General features: G+C 37.2%; 1 protein-coding gene, 1 long non-coding RNA gene, 1 other non-coding gene and 1 pseudogene across 3 annotated transcripts; 2 read left to right on the top strand and 2 right to left on the bottom strand.

Annotated features, from left to right (window-relative positions):
* Positions 1 to 223: 223 nt before the first annotated feature.
* On the bottom strand, positions 224 to 2,920 carry LOC103336927 (pentatricopeptide (PPR) repeat-containing protein). Its single transcript, XM_008240066.3, has one exon. The coding sequence runs from the start codon at positions 2,589 to 2,591 to the stop codon at positions 420 to 422; it is 2,172 nt and encodes a 723-aa protein (XP_008238288.2). The 5' UTR covers positions 2,592 to 2,920; the 3' UTR covers positions 224 to 419.
* LOC148915567 (U6atac minor spliceosomal RNA) lies at positions 2,808 to 2,938 on the bottom strand. The gene has a single exon (XR_016122419.1). It is a non-coding gene; the product is annotated as a U6atac minor spliceosomal RNA (small nuclear RNA).
* An 889-nt stretch (positions 2,939 to 3,827) lies between these two features.
* LOC148915566 (uncharacterized) lies at positions 3,828 to 7,689 on the top strand. The gene is made up of 2 exons (XR_016128461.1): positions 3,828 to 4,014; positions 7,397 to 7,689. It is a non-coding gene; the product is annotated as an uncharacterized LOC148915566 (long non-coding RNA).
* Positions 4,511 to 7,689, top strand: LOC148915565 (uncharacterized; annotated as a pseudogene).
* Positions 7,690 to 19,850: the final 12,161 nt, after the last annotated feature.

The following is a 19,850-nucleotide window of genomic DNA, read 5'->3' as shown; positions in this document are numbered from 1 at the left end:
GACAAAAGAAAATTTGTGTCGAGGCTAATAAATCAGACTACAAGATTAACGGATGTACTTTGCACTTTGCACTTTGCACTTGAGTTCAAATTTCTCACCCCACCCCCCAGCGTAGTTTAGATTAGATTAAAATAGAGTATCGTTTGTATAAAAAAAAATAAAAATAAAAATTATTGTAAGGCTTGATTAATTACTATATGAAGATGAAACCTTATCAGGTCAGTGGTGAAAGCTCTTTAAAGTTATATATGGATCTCATGCTTAAAAATTAGGGCTACAAAAAGTTTTTGTGAAACATACATCGATCCAAATAAGATAATACATTTCACATTTGAACGAGGATGTAAAAAACTAGAAATTACAAAGTATAAACATACATATAAGCATTGATGAAGGATGACTGTTAGTTGGTCCAACAGTTAAGCTGTGATGGCTGTAGATGGAGCCTGTGACTGCACCCAAGATACTAAATCCTCCCTGGTCGCCACAAAACGACCAGCTTTCTCTTCACTCTTCCTAAATGGTGCAGCCAATTTCTCCACATGAGAAGCAAAGGAATGAGCCAGCCCTTGAGAGAACTTGTGTGTTCCGGTACCCGTTTGGGCTGAAAACAACTCTGGCAACGCCTCCTCACGCTGAACAATTTTGTAGAGTGTTCCCATCCACTCTTCAAGTGCAGTGTGAGCTGCACCAATGGACAGTGACCTAACATCCAAACACCACTCCCTCGAAGTCTTGTTGTGTAAACCCGGATACAACCCGTATAGGGTTCCCAGATAGAGCAACTCATGAGCTCTCTCATGGTTGTTTTTGTTTCGGCATATATCTATCAAGCAATTACAGAAGGGTCTCCGGGATTCAACCGACGTGCCACTGACAACATCCCTGAACTCATCTTTAATTGTCTCAAACCCAAGTTTCTTATCTTGCAGCACTCTGACAAGGGTAACCAACTTGGGATTAGCCTGCTGCAAACAAGAGAGGACCTTATCCTCATCCTCAGTTTTTTCACACAATGACACAACAGACAGTAAGCACCCACAAAGCCTATCATCTGGTTTAACACCTCTTTCAACTGCAACACCAAAGACTCGAACCATATCGCCGAATCTTCTAGCTTTCCCCAAGCACTGAATCAAACAAGTGCACCCCATGACATTCAGCTCAATCCCCAACTCAGACATTTCTTCAAACAACCCCATTGCCTCATCAACATTCCCTCCACTCCCAAAAATGTTCAACATTGCCGTGTAACTCCAACTGTCTGGCCTACAATGCTCCGACTGCTTCATATCCCCGAAAAGCTTCTTAGCTTCCTCGTCCAAACCAAGGTCAGCACACATATTCAACAATGTGTTATACAAAATGAAGTCCATAGGCCACTCGTTCGACCTCATTCGTTCCCATAATTCCAAAGCATCTCGAGCCCACCTAGCCTTGCCATAGATCTTAACAAGCGCTGTCAATGTTTTCTCATTTGGTTTCAGCCCGGATCCCACCATTTCTTCGAATAAGCTTCGTGCTAAACCAGGCTTTCCAGCCTTGCCCATTGCCTCTAACAAAGTATTGTACACAACCAAATTAGGCTGCACACCAAGAGCAGCCATTTCCTGCAAAACATACCTAATGCCATCATAGTCCCCAGCCTCACCAAACATCTTACCCAAGACAGAAAATGCAATGGGGTCTGGTTTCCAACCACTAGCTCTCCCTCTCTCATATAAACTAAGAACCTCCTCAACCTTTCCCAATTTGGCATAAACATCTAAAATAGCAGAGTAAGTCACCTCATCAGGCATTAAACCAGTCTTGTACATCCTCTCAAACCACTCCACTGCCTTGTCAAAAAGCTTGGACCTCTTGGCACAAGTAATTATAGTGGAGTAAGTAATGTTATCAAGCTCAATCTCATTGCTTACCATCTCCTCAGCAAGCTCTTCAATGAGTTGAAACTGCCTCCCAAACCTCAAAGACTTCATTGTGACATTGTAGAATATGGTATCCATGGGAAACGAATTCTGGGCCTTCACCCAATTGAAGAACATATGGGTTTTCTGCCATGGCTTCAAGCTATTGAGTATCAAAAGCGCATTTTCTCTAGTGGGTGGGTGTGGGATTTCTTCAAGAGCAGCCAAGAAAGCACTTTGAGAGGCATCACAATCATTGAGCTTATGAGCAAACTGCCTGAGATCTCTCACCTGAGGATTGTAAGAGTAAAGTGACCGTTTCTGCCTCTGCAGAGAGAGCACAGAGCGTTTAGGCTTAGCGGGGTTCACCCAAATGGACTTCGGCTTGGAAAGCAATTGGGATTGTTCTTTGGGAGGGTTGGAGAGAGTGGTTGAGGTTAGAGGCTGGAGTTGCTCAGACAAAGATAAAGATGAGTTTTTTTTGTTGTTGTTGTCGTTCTTCTTGTTGTTGTGCTTGCTGTTGGGTTCTGCTAAATCTGGTGGAGATTTTGGAGGAGACTTGGTGGACCTGCAAGAAAGGTTGAATCTTTTGGTTGGAATTTGTCTAAACGGTGAAGTGAAGAAGATGGGTCTCTTTGTTTCTGAGGAATTCACAGTAAAATGGACAGCAGAAGTAGCAGCCATAAGATTGATTGAGAGAGTGTTATTTTCGGAAGAACAGGAAACCTAAACTTATTATAATGGAGCTACTGCTAAGGAAGATGTTCTTCTGGATATTTTGTCACCTTATCTAAATGCAAGCAAAATTTGAACGAATCCTAAAATGAATTAACATGAAATTATTTGGGAAATTGCAAAAGTAAAAATTGGGAAATTTTAAAAAGCTAAGGGAAAAAAGAAAAAAAAAAATGGTTATAAGATCCACCACAAGGGTGGGTAGCCTTAACCGGATGTGTGGTAACAGGTAAGCTCGAAAGCTGTTCCCGTCCCTGTCAGGGGAGATGCCAACCATCTCTCCTTTCTACGAACACGGTCTGTGGGTTAAAACTGTTGTATATAAAGCAGTGCAAATTTATATACTTTGTCGATGTGGGATTCTGGTGCTTCTTTCATTTGGGTTTTCCGTGCACTTATTTGGGCTCTTCTAGGCTTGGTGACTAGATTGACCTGGGTGGAAACCAAATAAACGAGATTGGTATATGAGAAGTAAACATGTTTTCCATTAAACTATGATTTGGGTTTTCTTTTGGAAGTGATTTGCATATAATATTTTGATTGAGGGGACTATTGTTTTTTTTTCCCTTTTTTGTTTTGTTTTTGTTTTGGCACAAAGTGAGGCAACTTTTTGTGATAAACAAGTGATTCCCACAAAGAACCATTTCTCCATAAATATAAAAAAATGTAATTCTCGATAGACTTAGTTTGGTTTCAAAACAAGTAATCACATAAAACTAATACGTGCTATCATCAAATTAAAGTTTGACAAGATTGGGCATTCACATTGATAAAGAAATTTCATAGGGAAAAAGAGAGAGTATAAGTGTATGTAATGAAGAAGGCATTTTCTCATGAATTGGTGTTTATAGGTTGAATAAAACAATTAACACACCCAATATAAACTCTAATTTGTAAAAAACAAAAGGACTATGTAAATAAGACCAGGAAAGGAAATAGATTTCAATTTCCATTTCAAGTTTTTTTTAATTTAAATTTGTTTTTATTTTATAATTTGACAAACTAGACAAGTGGAAAATGATAAAGGGCTGTTGGTAACATATTTAGGGGCTCGTTTTTGTTTTTTGAGCCCAAAGACGAATAAAAAATGCGTTCGGTGAGTTATTGACAAAAACACGGAAAATATTTTGGGAGAATGAATTCACGCGTAAAGCGTAAAATGTGAAAACGCCAAAATGACGTTTTCTCCTTTCTCAACTCCAAATTAGAGAATAAGGGATCCTATTTGGGAAAACGGAGAAAACACGGGAAATAGAAACACCTCCTCCTCTTCTACGTCGCTCAAGCTTTCCTCCATCTTCTCTTAGGAAGACTAGAAATTCCTTGCTTCTCACTCTTGCAATCTTCCCACACACTCTCTTAGAAGATCTTGGTAAGAAAAATTTCTATGAAAAATTTCGTTTCAGACTTGGGTTTTTCTATATGATGTATCCGAAATTTTTTTCTTCTATGATTTTGAGACTACCTATGCTTTTGCTTCTTAGTCTCTTAGAAGGTCTTGCTGCTTAGCCTTTTGGAAGATTTGGTACGAAATTATTTTATTTTTATGCTATTTATGTGTTTAGATTTGGGTATGAAGACTGGTGTTATTTGTGTTTAGATTTGGAGTTTTCTTTATGCTAACTTTAATTTTAGTTCTGTTTATGTTGATGGTTGAATTTTTTTACCTTTTTTGTTGTTGTCAGATTGTATTTTTACGAGTTTGCTCTATTTGCCTTTATTTTTCTGTGCAATCGATCTTGACTAGGACTGAATGTTGTCAATTGCAAGATATTCCTTTTGCTTTATCTATTTTCTGGTCAAGAAAAATGTGTATGAATTAACTCACGCATGAACCCAGATGACATCACCAACAATAGATAAGACCAATGCAACCAAAGCAAAAGGTAAACCTAGCAATAAACCCTATTGTCTGCAACGTCCCATTCTTTTTGTTTCATCTGTTTTCTAGTTTTAGTTTGCAATATTTTTTTTTGGCTTTAGACTAGTTTAGGAATGCTATTTGGTAGTTTCTAGTTGTGAATGACATGTGCAGATTATGCAAAAGGTGGTGGCAAGAATTATGACCTTTTTATGTGGTCACATGATGCATTACATGATTGAAGTTTGCTATAATTTTCTTTCTTTAAAAGGATATGGCCTCCAAGAATGTTGATGATCAAGAAAAAATATCATGGCCTCCAAAATAGGAGACAATATTCATACATATATTGCATGAACATGTGAAGAAGGGTAACTTGCAAACATCAACTTTTAAAATGAAAGTTTGGACAAAAAATAAGTGATGAGTTGTATGCACAATATGGACTAAAAGGTACTACTCCACAACTTGGAATCTAAATTTAATAGACTGCGAAAAGTACATCGCGACTTCTCCAATTTGATTGAGCATATAGGATTTGGGTGGGATCCTATTGCAAACACAGTGACTGCCTCAGAGGATGTTTGAGCAAGTTACTTGAAGGTATTATAATAATGTCATAGAGTAAGTCTTTGTATTATTATTTTTATTTAATCGACTGTAGGGGCTTTTTCGTTCCGGCATTTACTGATGGGCATGGGCTGTTGTAAAGAGCCAAATATGTGAAACTGCCCCTGAGTCTGAGTTCAAGAATCAGGCCCCAATAGTGCGTCGAAAGGTTCGTGGAGTCTTAGGAAACACCTTGGCTTCCTTCACCAACAAAACCAACAGTTGCTTACAGATAAATATTATGGCTTAGCATGAGAAGCTTGTGGCATGAGAGCTGAGCATTCATTAGTTTAGCATGAGAGAGAGAAGGCTTGGGTTTCCTATAAGAAACAAAGGTTTATAGTAAGGGGAAGAGAGAGTTTTTGGGAGAATTTGTTGAGGGGAGAGAGGAAGAGATGAGGGAAGAGGAATGAGTGGCTTGAGCAAGTTTCCGACAGCTTAACCAAAGTTTCGTCAAGCTCTTGAGTGGCTTGACAGAAGAGAAAAAGGGAAACAATGGAAACATGGCTTGAAATCGAAGGGTTCCAGAGGAGAGAGGTGATGCTTGCTCTCTCTGGATGTGTTTATGAGAAAGAAAGGAAGAAGATGGAAGAACAGAGCATGAAATTGGACCTTCCAACAATGAGTAAGGATGTTGCTTGCTCTGGCAGAGTTTGCCAGAGGAGAAAAAGGAAAGAGATGGAAGAATAAAGCTGGAAATTAGAGGGTTCCAGTAGTGAGAGAGGATGCTTGCTCTCCCTGAATTTCCTCTGGGTGTTATTCTTTACTGGGTAGGAAATGCCCATTTTTATAGGCACTTGAAGGCTCCAATTTTATCAAGTCTTCTTCTCCATTTTTCCTCACTTTATTCCATTCAATCCCCTTTGGTGAAATCTCCCCAACCCTAGCACATATGAGCAAATCTTTTTGGGGTTCCAAGACTTTCCTGCAGCTGAGCTCCTTCATTTGGGTGAGGAGCCTCTTGCTTTTCCTTCTTGTTTTCCCACCAGAGCTTGCAGAGGAAAGAATGACTAAGGGTGTTGGTCAAAAGGTGGTTTACTTCCAGCAGCCTGTGCACATGAGTTTGCCTTGATCTTGACAAGGTGCTGGGAGTAGCTTGTGTTCACGTGGGTTTGCCTTGGTTTTGACAAGATACTGGATATTTTGATTAATGTGGGATATTTTCAAGTGTTGTGGACTATGGCTATTGGATATTTTTCTAAGATGTTTGGGCCTTTTCTTAAGGTGATGGTCTATTGGGTTTTCTCTTAAGCTTACCCATATGTTTGGGCTGAAGGAATGAACTTGAGTTTTGGTGCTCCCAAGTAGCCCAAAACTTCCACTTCTTGGACCATCAGTGGATCTCGTAAATACTCATAACCATCCATAACACAACCAGCTCAGCAAGCCTCAGGCATTCGCGTGGCTTGGGCCCACTTAAACTTGTAGAGTGGCGTGTTGCTTATTTTCTTGGTGTGGTACGTGTGCAAGCATATATAACGAACTCTTGCGTACCTAAGTTGGGTTTCTTCCCAAGTTAGGTGTCGTATTGGGCTAGAAATATATTTGGGCCTAACCTTAGATTTTTTGGGCCTCAACACCAACTCCTCACATAGGAATTGTTTGTGACATTTGATATAATATAATTTTCATGCTTTGTAGAGTAAGCCAAAATCGAAGCAATTTCGCACGCAAGTCTTAGAGCACTATCAACTTTTAGGGGAGATATTCAACACTACTACTGCAACCGAGTAGTTTGCATTGTGCTTCTAGTCAACTTCCTCCTAACTCAGATGATGAACGTAAGTTAGAAAACAACTTCCTTAACACCGGAGTTCACTTTGATGTTGACTTGGATGATGATGGTGACAACCCTCAACTTGTGAGTGGTAAAGGGAAAAGAAAGTGTGCAAGTGTTGCTCCAGGTGAAGGTATAAACATAAGATTACAATTAATATTATTATGTACATTATTTGTGTCTTGCAAGTAATAAATTAAAATGACATGGTATTACTATGTTGTGGATGCTGGATATTCAAATGTGCCTAGATTCTTGGCAACCTACCAAGGTGAGAGATATCATTTGCGTGATTATAGAGGACCTTGACAAGCACCAAGAGGTCCTATGGAGTTGTTCAACTATAGGCATTCCTCATTACATAATTGAGTGATGTTTTGGAGTTTTTAAAGCTCGTTTTCCAATTTTGAAATTGATGTCTAATTATCCTCCGAGAAGGCAACAATGAATTCCTACTACATGTTGTGTGTTATATAATTTTATAAGAAAAGAAGCTCGTCATGACAGGATGTTTGAAGAGTTTCAAGTTGAAGATATGATCATTGATTCAGAAAATACAACACCACCAAACATAAATGTCTGTAGGAAAGATTGCACAAATGGGCGACATTAGAGACAAGATCGCAGCGAATTTATGGTGGGATTTTATTTAGTGTTTATGACAACATGATTTTAAATTTTATATTGCCTATATTTTCTAATATTTGTGAGACTATGAGAGATTTGATAAGATCATTTTTGGTTAGCTAGCATGTATTGGATAATGATAATTAATTATACCATTGCACAATTTTTAAGAATTTTTTTGGCTTATTAATAGGTCTGATAAGATATGTGCTACAATATTGTTGCCAAAAGCATATTCAATATTTCTGTTATTTTCATATGTTCGTACCAAATACGTTTTCACTGTTTTCGTTATCGGAAAATGTTTTCTAGTTAGCGTACCAGACGCATTCTCGAATCTTGAAAATGTTACCAGATGGACCCTTGTTTCTGCATTGTCTTATTTCACAAAATTCAAACTAAATTAATTTATTGGAATCACATACGTTTGTAGTAATGCTCACAAATTCATAAGATAAAGAATTAATTGGTAGCACTTATCTAGGGGTATATGATACTGGACTCTCAATATCTCGATTCCATCATAACTCCCGCTTGAAAATTACGTCATATATGAGACCTAAGCTAGTCATATATTTTACTTAATGACAATCAATTATAGAGAAAAAAAAAAAAAGGGTGTTGTTAAACGAACCCTAAAATTAACTGAGTACATTTTTTACTAAACTATTTATTAAATTTCTAATGTACCTTAATATAAAATGACTAAAATGGATATATTGAACTGTGAAACAAATGTAATTTTAATAAATACACCATACTCACCATATTCAACCCTAATCAAATGTAATATATTAACCATATTCAACCCTAATCAAATGTAATATATTAGAGCGACAACCTTCTATATTTGAATTTGAACTTTTGTTTTGTACACAGATAAATGCTACAGAGTAGGCTGCATTTGGGTCTATATTTGTGTATTTCTGCATCATAGGCAGTGAAAGTGACATTAAACAATATACGACAGTGATGATTGACATCGATCCAATTAATCCTATCGATATGTCTCTCTGAGATAGAGTAACTTTTTATTTAATTATACAAATCAAAGAAACAAATTTTCCTTCAGCGTATGTAATATTCATTGCCATGGAGTCCAATATCAATATCAAATTGGATTGCATTTACACATACAGTTTTTATATATTTCATACTCATATACATAATATAAGATTAAGCCTAGTTCCATTTCTTGTCACCGTAATCGTTTAGGTTTTTGAACTCTAGAGGCTGTATGGGGAAGAAAAATCCTGATTTGAGTCGGAATTCCTCAGCCAAAGGAACATAGGTTTTTCATGTTAAAACAAAAGTATATTGCAAGTTTTCTAGACGTTGGATATTTTTTAAACGATGTGGCATGCTTGAATTAAAAGACTAGTAGATCTTAGCAGAGAAAAAACAAGCAGAAGATCTGAATCCATTATTAAGAAATTGAACATATTTTGAGTTCTATTATGACATAACCAAGATTTCCAAACATTAATTGTGATGAAAATGTATGGATTCTTAGCCCCCCGGAATTGAAATACGAATGACAATATGAAACTAATTGTTTTTAGCTAGAGAAATGCTACTTAAAAGGAGTAAAGTTCGAATCTAATATAACAACTTCCATAATAAACTTGCCCACCTCTCCTTCCATGACTTTGACTAAGAAGTTTCTCAATTACAACATCAAGGCACTTCATACAATTTTCGCTAGAAAGATCTCTAGTACATTGAGCCGCACCATAAATTGAATACTTGTTATATATCGAAATACTTAGATTCCTATGAGCACATAATGGTGGGTTAACATAAGCTAAGAGCATACTTGTTTTAATAACTTATTAACATTCTGATCAAACAACAATGGGGCCTTAACGAGTCCAGTATGCACTAAAGAGACCCAAACATCCTTTATACCAAATTATAGCAGCTCGGTTGTAAAGGGCAATGTTTGTGAAGCTCTTGACTTGCTGCAGGGATACATCTTCTACAAAGTGTAAGGTTGTAAGGGCAATGGGCGAATAACCTCATTTTGTTTATGGTGGAAATCGTAAAGCCAATATAAATTCTTAACATCCAATTCATACTATAGCATAATTACATTTAGTTTCACTACTGTTGTCAAAGGTGCTACAAATTTCTTCTTTGTGTCTTCCCACTTACAGTGGTGCTCATACAATGATGGCTTGCCCGCTGAAGAGTTCTCTAAGTCAAGCTTGTTGGGAGGCACTAGGTCATCGTGCGCTATAACAAGTATTTTTGAGAATAATTTAAACTCATAATATTTCCTTCTCTTATTCGGGCTTTCAATTTTGCACACAAAAAATTGATCAGGACCTTCTTTCCCTCCATGCCCCTTGGTGTTTGTGGGCCACACTACAAACAATTATAAAATTAAGGAGGTGCAACTTTTTTTTTTTTTTTTCTTTATTAAAGTTTGGATGGGTAAGGAGTATGTGTCATTAGGAATTCGAACATGAGATCATTGATTTACTGACAAATACTCTTATCTTTAAGCTATTAACCTGAGGTGCAGCTATATTGGGCCATTCATCTCATAAACATGTCATTTGGTTCAAGAATTCTGTATGGATAAGGTGACTCAATTGTCTACAACTTGTGAAATATGACAGAATGATCAACACCATAATGATACATGATTAAGTGCAAAATTAGTTTTTGTCTTTTCTATGTTTAATACATTGTTTAGGTCCCCCCCACCCTCACAGCTCCACCACTGACCTCAGCTGACAAATGTAATCTTCCTTGAATTTTCTAAGTTTGAACAATAAAAAACTTTCACATCTTCCTTGAATTTTCTAAATTTTCTAAATTTGAACAATTTAAAATTTTCACTTTAATAAACATGACACGATCCTAGAATGAAAAGACTAAAATAATATGACCCAACTTGACCTGAGCCTAAAATATACAAAACATTGTGAAACACAAGGCAATAAAGGAGAACAATATGGTCGTTAGGAAGGAGAGAGAGAGAGAGAGAGAGAGATAGCAATGTGGTTGTAGAATTCTGTAGTGAGGGCCTCTCCAATATGGTTTTGACTTGGGAGCACTGCACAAGACGGCAAAAGCTGCAAAACGAGGCAATTTGATTTAGTCACGATTCGTAATTATACCCTGCTTAGTGTTTGACCAAAACCAAGTTATTTATATCATTATCGTTTTTTATTTTTTGTTGCCAAAATTGGTATCTTTATCGATTGAAACACCAGAAGATCTCCATCTACCACAAAATCTCAAGATTTGCTTGCTCTTCGTAAATAACGTCTTATTGGTCAACTAATTACTCAGTTAATTAGTTTAGCAAAACCCTATCGGGTTCCATGTTGGGACGTGTCTGCTAATTCAATGCTCATTGAGTCATACATCGGTGTCTTTAACAAGTCAATGATGATCAGAGGAAACATTATCAAGATAATTGTGATTTGTGTCTTGGTGAAGGGGGAGGTGATGTTTGGCTTTTGGGTAATAGTGTTTGGAGGCTGCTTTGATTTGGCGTTTTCCTCATGATCAAATTATTACGAGCCCTAATAACTTGATAATGACCAAATTCATAATTACCCACCAATAAAAAAAATGTTAGAAGATGCAGCCAAAGGAATTCAGACTTTTTCTTTTGCATTATCAAAGATCTCCTACAAATCTAGCCGCCACTAATTTGGGAAAACAATTTGTCACGTCTCTCTAACTCTTCGTCAAATGGTCATGTATATGAAGAAATTATAGAATACTGACCCCTTAATAATTTAGATCACATGAACGAGACAGTTAATGAGAAATACGAAAGATTTTTTTAGCCTAAATATTCAAAAAATATATATATTTTTCTATAAATTTTTATTTTTTATTTTTAAGAATTAGCGATTTCATTGATATCAAAATAGGATTACAAATTGAACACCCTTGAAGCATCAAATTTTAGTTGATGCTACATTTGAAAAGGGTATTTTTGTAAGAGAAGTCCTAGTTAAATATTTATGAGTTGTTCTATGGACACCTCAAATATAACAATATATTATTTGATTAATTTAAAAAAGGGAATGATATTAAGAATAAAAACTCCTAATGAAATTGATTCTAAGTAAGCACTAAAACCAAACGCAACCAATTCATCAACATGTTTGAGTAAATCCAAAATCAAATAACCATCAAACGTCTTTGTTCTTTGGCCTTGGATTTATTGCTAAGTTGAATTTTTGGAGCAACCCCAAACCCTTCTCTTTTGGAGCATTAGTCTGCCATGTATTATGTATATTGACATTTCTGTCAAAGTGTAAGTGTGTGTGTGTTACAACTGCCATTGATGTACATTGGCACCAACAGACAAATGGGCCGAAAGCAGTAGACAAAGAAGGACCAAGATAAGCAAGATAAGGCAATCTTCTCATTTTCCAAGTCCCCATAAAACAATAACATATGCTGCCCTTATTTTGTCATGCCATCGTTGAATTCATTCACAAATAGAGCAGCGTGAGTCATGGCCTTCTTTTTCCATTGACTTCATTTCACATTTAGTCTCATCAACTGCTGCACAGTACTGTACACTTGGACTTCAACTACTTTTAATCATTAATCATACTAATGACAATTTACAGCTGATATTATGATGAGTATACTTTTGTCCTAACTAAAGCTTTCATTTACCCTCATGTCATTTCAGTTTTATTTGGTCAAACAAATATATCTCTTTAATCCATTTCCAAATGGAGCGTGTTAAGGAAAATTTTGACAACTAATTAAGGCGTGGGAGGGAATAGAAAGAGTGGTTGAATAAAAATTATACATTTTTTTTTTGAATTTAAAGTTTTTTTTTTTATAATAGGAATTCATTAATCAAATCATCAAGACAAAATATTCTGGCATGAGTAAGAGTGGCCTCGTTAAAACCTCCCTAAAGAAAACCCAATTGGACAAAACTTCAGGAGAGGAAAAAGAGTACCACACATGTCAAATTACACTTGAAAACTTAACCAAAGACATTGGACTCAGGCCTATCAATGTCCTTCAATTTTTTATTTTATTTTTAATAATCAGTAAATTACATTGAAATCTCAAGAAAGCAAAACATAAGAAAGAAAGGGCCAACCAGAGTGACTCTTCTTTGTAGACATTGATTTAGCCAAGTTGGTTAGAGTAGATGTGCTTCCTACTCTACACCCGAGTTCAAATTCCTCTGCCCGTAGTTTAGATTAAATTAAAGTAGAATATTGCTTATATGAAAAACAAAGTGGCTCTTCTTCAACCCAAGTATTAAAAGCTAGGTTCCTTAATGTAAGGCTCATACAACAATTCATAATGATACTAACTTGAGAAATAGTCATTAGAGCACTTCCACCTGTTTGCCATGGCAAAGGACAAGGGCAAGGCAATAGATGTTACTATACGTGAAATAAGAACACCTGGTTACAATAAGGCAAGGGCTCTTCTTATAGAGATTTGGCGTTGTGCCTACATCCCCTTGGTGATCGCTCTAAGAAATTCACTAGTAATAAGAACACCTTTGGTTACAATAAAGAACCCATTAGCTCTTACTATAGGACTTCAACTACTTTTGATCATTAATCATACTAATAACGATTTACGGCTGATTTGATGATGAGTATACTTTTGTCCCAACTAAAGCTTTCGTTTACCCTCATGTCATTTCAGTTTTATTTGGTCAAACAAATATATCTCTTTAATCCCTTTCCAAATGGAGCATATTAAGGAAAATTTTGACAACTAATTAAGGCGTGGGAGGGAATAGGAAGAGTGTGTTCAATAAATACATTTTATTTTATTTTAAATTGCAAAGTGTGACTATGTATGTATAGTTGATATAATGCATTTCAATCAATGTCCTTCGGTTTTTTACTTTATTTTTAATAATCAGTAAATTACATTGAAATCTCAAGAAAGCAAATCATAAGAAAGAGAAAGGGCCAACCAAAGTGACTCTTCTTTGCAGACATTGACTTAGCCAAGTTGGTTAAAGCGGATGTGCTCCCCACTCTGCACCCGAGTTCAAATCCCCCTTCCCGTAGTTTAGATTAAATTAAAGTAGAATATTGCTTATATGAAAAACAAAGTGGCTCTTCTTCAACCTAAGTATTAAAAGCTAGGTTCCTTAATGTAAGGCTCATATAACAATTCATAATGATACTAACTTGAGAAATAGTCATTAGAGCACTTCCAACCATTTTCCATGGCAAAGGGCAAAGGCAAGACAAGGCTGTTACTATTCACGTGAAATAAGAACACCTTTGGTTACAATAAGGCAAGGGCTCTTCTTATAGAGATTTGGCTTTGTGCCTACATCCCCTTGGTGATTGCTCTGAGAAATTCACTAGTAATAAGAACACCTTTGGTTACAATAAAGAACCCCATTAGCTCTTACTATACCCTAGCTCTATTTTTTTGCTTGAGTCTAAGAACAGCCACTTGAGCGCGACCTGCATCCGCTCAAGCGACAACACACAGTCTTTGGATCTTCACCCCTGTTCTGACTTGTTTCCTCCATTCCTTTAGCATAATTTCGGTGAGCCAAATCAACACTCATTTGTGTCTGAGTGTTTGCACGTAAATGACCACCATGGTTGGTACTAAACTGGATGTCTTAGGTCTTGGGTTAGGGGCATATGCCCAACCAACCCTTCACTATCGAGACACCACTCGAAAGGAATTCGGTCGACACTTGCTATCAGACCTAGCAGGGGTGCCTCATCTCATGGTTGGCATCTTCATGATCAGGTCATATAGGGGTACTCAACTCCAAGACTTGGCCCTGAAGTGTCTAGAACAGCAAAGGCACCGCCTTTCTAAATTTTCGTTTCGAACCTGCAGCTTTCCACATGTCAGCCACTTATTAGACCTCATGCTAGACAAGACAAAGAACAAATGAACCCTAAGCATCACTGCCTCAATGAATCGTGTAAATATCCTCTCATGATCCACGTGGCAGTACACTATTGGACCTCCACTCAAATACCCTATTGGCTTAAAAGTAGCCATTTCTTCCCCGGTTGACGAGACTGTACTTCCTCCCTTTGTCTTTAAAAAGGGGTCTTGGTGCAACGGAGATGAGATCTTCACACTTTCTTTCCCATATAATTCAAGCATTCCACGCTGCTCTTGTAAACCCTTTTTTTCTTTTGTGCATTCCACAAAACCTCAAACTAAACACAGGATTGAATAATTGTGATTGATATTATATTTCAGAACAATTGAATAAAGCTGCTTTTCCATGCCCTTGGAAGCTGGAAAATGGGTTCAAAAAAGTATTTGGTTTTTGGGAAAATTTTGCATCTCCAGTTTGGAAAACATAAGGACTTGCTAGGTAGCTAACAACAATGCATATGGCAGGCAATAGAGAAAAAGTATGCCTCAAGCTAGCAACCAATAAAATAAAGTTCATCTCAAAATTAGACATCCACACACTTAAGGTGTGGGAGGGAATATGAAGAGGGTGGTTGAATAAACACGTTCGTTTGGTACGTCGGACTGTATTGACTAATTTATGATGGATAATATTAATTTGTTCCGGAGAGTACCGCCTGTTTATCCATAATATTATAAGGCGTTTGGTGTTGTTCGGATAAATAGTCTGACTAAGTTATACTGTGTTTTGGTGCTGTTTCAGATAACATCGGATCATACTATTTTCTTACATAAAATTCTTTGATAATATAAGTAGAAATATAGACCATATAATTTGCAACAAAAGCATAATATATTTTTTTTTATAGACAATATTATATATATATATATAATTAAGAAAAAAAGAGAATATATTGAAGCCCAACAAAAGTAGGCAAGAAAAGAATCAACAACAAACTATAGCAACACATAAATAACCAAAAAACAAACCAACAAAGCACCAAAAGTAGGAAAAAAATACAGCAAGAAAAATATAGCCACATGTATTGTTCTAATTGCTAACTTGGGATGATAATTTGATTATTGAGTTGGATACCTGGAGAAGATGAAATATATAAAGGAAAAAACGCAAGAAAACTCAGCAGCATGTATTGAGCTGGATACACAGACGCATGATGATAATTTGATAATTTGATTATTGAGTTGGATACACAGCTGCATGTATTGTTCCAATACATAAAGAAAATAGGCTTAATTATGTATATGCCCCCTGTGCTTTCCAACTTATCTCAGATTACCACTTGTGTTTGCAAACGGCTCAAAGTACCCTAATATTTAAAAAAACCGTCTCACGTTACCCTTTCCGTCAGTTTTTTTGAAGTTCCGCTATTTAACGTTACTATTCATCCCCAAAATTCCATAACAGCAACTCATCCCCTTTGTTACTGTTCATCCAACTAGTTTTTGGGCTGCCATCTCCTCATCCGGCCACCCCAATCGACGACATGGGTATCAAAAGAACCAGCACGTTGTCCTCTACAACCCTCACATCTCATCCGCTACCAACCGCAGTCTAGATCGACGAAAAAAGCAAGAAATTGGCCGATTTTTACCCAAAATCTCCATCGCTCGTTCGGGCGATTCTGAGCACCATTTGCTTCGATCCAGGTATGGTTTTTCAACCTTTCGACCTGTTCTTGCTGCTAGTTGTGTTGGTTATGAGAAATTTCTGAGTTTTGGAGGGTAAATAAGCGATGAACAGTAACAAAGGGGATGGGCTGCTGTTCTGGAATTTTTGGGGGATGAACAGAACGCTTGTAACGGAACTTCAAAAAAACTAACGGAAAGGGTAACGTGAGACGGTTTTTTAAACGTTGGGGGTACTTTGAGCCGTTTGCAAACACAAGTGGTAATCTGAGATAAGTTGGAAAGCACATGGGGCATGTACATAATTAAGCCAAGAAAATACAACAAGAAAAAAAAAGTCAAAAAGGAAAAACTCATAACCTAATTTCCACAAAAATTTAATAAAAAAGGAAATATATAAAGACAGAGAAGATGAAGCAAGAAGAAGAGAGTAAGAGAGAGAGAGAGAGAGAGAGAGAGAGAGATGGATACCTGGAGAAGAGTGAAGAGAATAAACTTAGAGAAGATAGTAGAGAAGAACCCTTTGGAGAAGAAGATGAAAATAGCGTCGTCGGATTTTTCACATAAGTGTGTGTGTTCTTTTTCCCTAACTGTATAATTAAGTGTATTATCTAAACCGGGGTGTGTGAGTTGTATTAGTTAGTCAGGTAATTAAATAATACAAGTTGACACCAAACACTTGATATGGACTATTTACTCATATCCAGAGTCTAAGGCCATCTATAGTCATAGGGCTAAATTTAGTTCAGGGCTAAAAATTTAGTCCCTCAAAATTTTTCCATCTCCAGCCATGCAGGCCTATATTTTAGGATCCTTTATATTTTATTATATTGAAAAGGGGAGTGGGTAGTGCTTTAATGATTGGTTGTTGAAAAGCACATGGATGAGGCCCACTATAAATTTGGCCTAGGCCAAAGCTAGGCTACATTTGGCCCAGTTGGAGGGCTAAAGGGCCAAATGTGGCCCTCCAAATTTGGCCAAAATTTTATTTAGCCCATGGCTAGAGATGAGTTTTGCATTAATTTTGGGTTATATTTGAGATATAACCCAAAGTTGGGGATAGCCTAATATGGTGTACCAAAGAAGCCCTATACATTTTATTTTTTTATATTGCGAAGTGTGAATATGTATGTATAGTTTGATATAATGCATTTCAATCAATGTTCTTTGGTTTATTTTTATTTTTATAATCAATACATTACATTGAAATCTCAAGAAAGCACATCATAAGAAAGAGAACTAAGTGGTTCTTCTTCGCAAACATAGACTTACCAAAGTTGGTTAGAGCGGATGTACTCTCTACTCTGCACCCAAGTTCAAATTCCCCTCCTTGTAGTTTAGATAAATTGAAAGTAGAATACCACTTATATAAAAATAAAGTGGCTCTTCTTCAACCCAAGTATTAAAAGCTAGGTTCCTCAATGTAAGGCTCATACAAGAATTCATAAATAATATATGATACTAACTTGAGAAATAGTCATTATGAAGAAGCCAATAGCAGTAGTATAGTCTTCCTCTCTATTCAATATTTGCACAGTGCACGATTACAATCAAAAGAGTATATATGGTGTAGCTACAAGTTAGGGGACCTCACTATATATGTTGTCTTCAATTAGGTTTCCCACACATAAAGGAAAACCCTAATTATTCAAGCATTGTGAGCATCCTATCTATTAACGAGTAGAATTGAATGGTCAACGTAGGACTCTAAAGAGGTCAAAGTTAAAGGGCTATGGGTTTGGCTTGAAGTGGTCAAACCTAGGGCTGGCCATTTCTACCGAAACTCAGCCAAATTGCTCGAACTAGACTGGTTTGGTCGGTTTGGTTTGGTTTCTTATTTTTTTATTTTAAAATTTAGTAGCATAATTAGACCGAATCGGATGAACCCATCCAGTTCACAGTTGCCAGTTTTACAGACCGCGGTTTGTTGAACCGAATCTATCAACTCCAGAAGACCTTAAACATTTATAAAAACTATACTAAATGGGTTTCAAACCCTTGACATGTAAGTCTTTGTTATGTCAGCATACCATTGTTGTGGTTGATATTCTTGTGTTATAATAATAGTATAGAGATGATATTTATACACTTCCCAATAGGATTTAAAAATATTACAAAAGTGTTAGGGTCAAAACCTTAATATATCTTCCTTTTTCATCTCAGCACCATCTTCTTCTTCTTCCTCCTCTTATTCCTTCTCTCTTCTTCCACTATTTATTCTCTCTCTCTCTCTCTCTCTCTCTCTCTTCTTCCTCCCTTTCTTTCTTTCCTTTATTACTTTGCAAAGTTGTTGTCGTCTTCTAGAGCCCATAGTCCAAGCCTAGTGAAGCCATCGTTGGTGCTTGCCAAAACCGACTGTAACCACCCTGATTTCTCTGCGAACCGACTGAAGTCAATCTCTTGTCTCCATAAAAGCATGGGGAAGAGGGAGTGTCAGGTGATCGTTTTGGTCATTGCTCTACACATGGTAGGCTTTATGGTGCATTAAGTGAGGAGTCCACATTTGGTCGATACGTGGCACAAGGTTAGGTCTGCATCCCACAAATCATGGGCTTTGGAGGCATGTGTCTCAAATTGCTCCCTTTTACAAAAATAGTGCATGAGACTCAACTTCTTTTAGGGGTTGAGCCGACTAGATTTGGACTACCATGGGCTAGGTATGTCCTTGTTTTGACCCAATCACAAGCATTTCTTTAAGATCTCTACACACTGGGTCATATATGGTATACAAGGTGGTGATGACGTGGCCTCCTCATGGGGAACCTTATTAGTCATTCAATTTAGGTAGATAAATATGTCAGAAAAAGTTCCCCAACTCTCTAGTCTAAGGTTCTTTATTGGGTTGAGGCTTGAATCAGCCTTTTGTTCCAAGTCGAATGGTTGATACTTGTAAAATTTGCACCCAAGTTTGGGTGGGTTAGTCTGGCCAGGTTGACTCGTAAGGCATCGAGAGTTCTCCCTTCCCCCACTTTAGACCAACAAGAAACACCTCATTGTTGTTGATGAACTATGCAATTGGCACACATACACAAACCACACAAAATAGAAGTGCACACACACACACACATGCACACTACATAATAAAAGCAAAAATATTGAGAGAACACAAGAATTTATAGAGATTCGGCGTTGTACCTACATCCTCTTGGTGATCGCCCTGAGAAATTCACTAGTAATAAGAACACCTTTGGTTACAATGAAGAACCCCATTAGCTCTTACTATACCCTAGCTCTATTATTTTGCGTGAGTCTAAGAACAGCCACCTGAGCACGTCTCGCGTCTGCTCAAGCAACAACACACTGTCTTTGAATTAACAGCCCCGTTCTGACTTGCTTCCTCTATTCCTTCAGATCTTTTAGGTGAGCCAACATCAACACTCCTTTGTGTCTGATGTTTGCACGTAAGTGACCATCATGGTTATTACTAAACTGGATGTCTTAGGTCTTGAGTTAGGGGCAGATGCCCAACCAACCCTTCACTATCGAGACACCACCTAAAAGGAATTCGGTCGACACCTGCGATCAGACCTAGTAGGGTTGCCTCATCTCATGGTTGGCACCGTCATGATCAGGTCATATGAGGGTAATTAGCTCGGAGACTTGGCCTTAAGGTGTCCAGAACAACGAAAGCACCACCTTCCCAAATTGTGGCTTTAAACCTGCAGCTTTCCATATGTCAGCCACTTATTAGACTTTATGCTAGACATGACAAAAAACAAATGAACCATGAGCGTCACAGCCTTAATGAATCGCGAAATATCCTCTCATGATCCACATGTCAGTACACTTTTAGGCTTTCATTCAAACACTCACTTGGCTT

This window comes from Prunus mume, linkage group LG7 (assembly GCF_029339155.1).
Source record: "Prunus mume cultivar Tortuosa linkage group LG7, ASM2933915v1, whole genome shotgun sequence".
Classification (NCBI taxonomy): Eukaryota; Viridiplantae; Streptophyta; class Magnoliopsida; order Rosales; family Rosaceae; genus Prunus; species Prunus mume.
The sequence above is the reverse complement of the archived record's forward strand: the minus strand, read 5'-3'. Positions and strand labels throughout refer to the sequence as shown.

Bases quoted from the DNA above. Each gene is read 5' to 3' on its own strand.
- LOC103336927 (XM_008240066.3), bottom strand. From the start codon at position 2,591: ATGGCTGCTACTTCTGCTGTCCATTTTACTGTGAATTCCTCAGAAACA.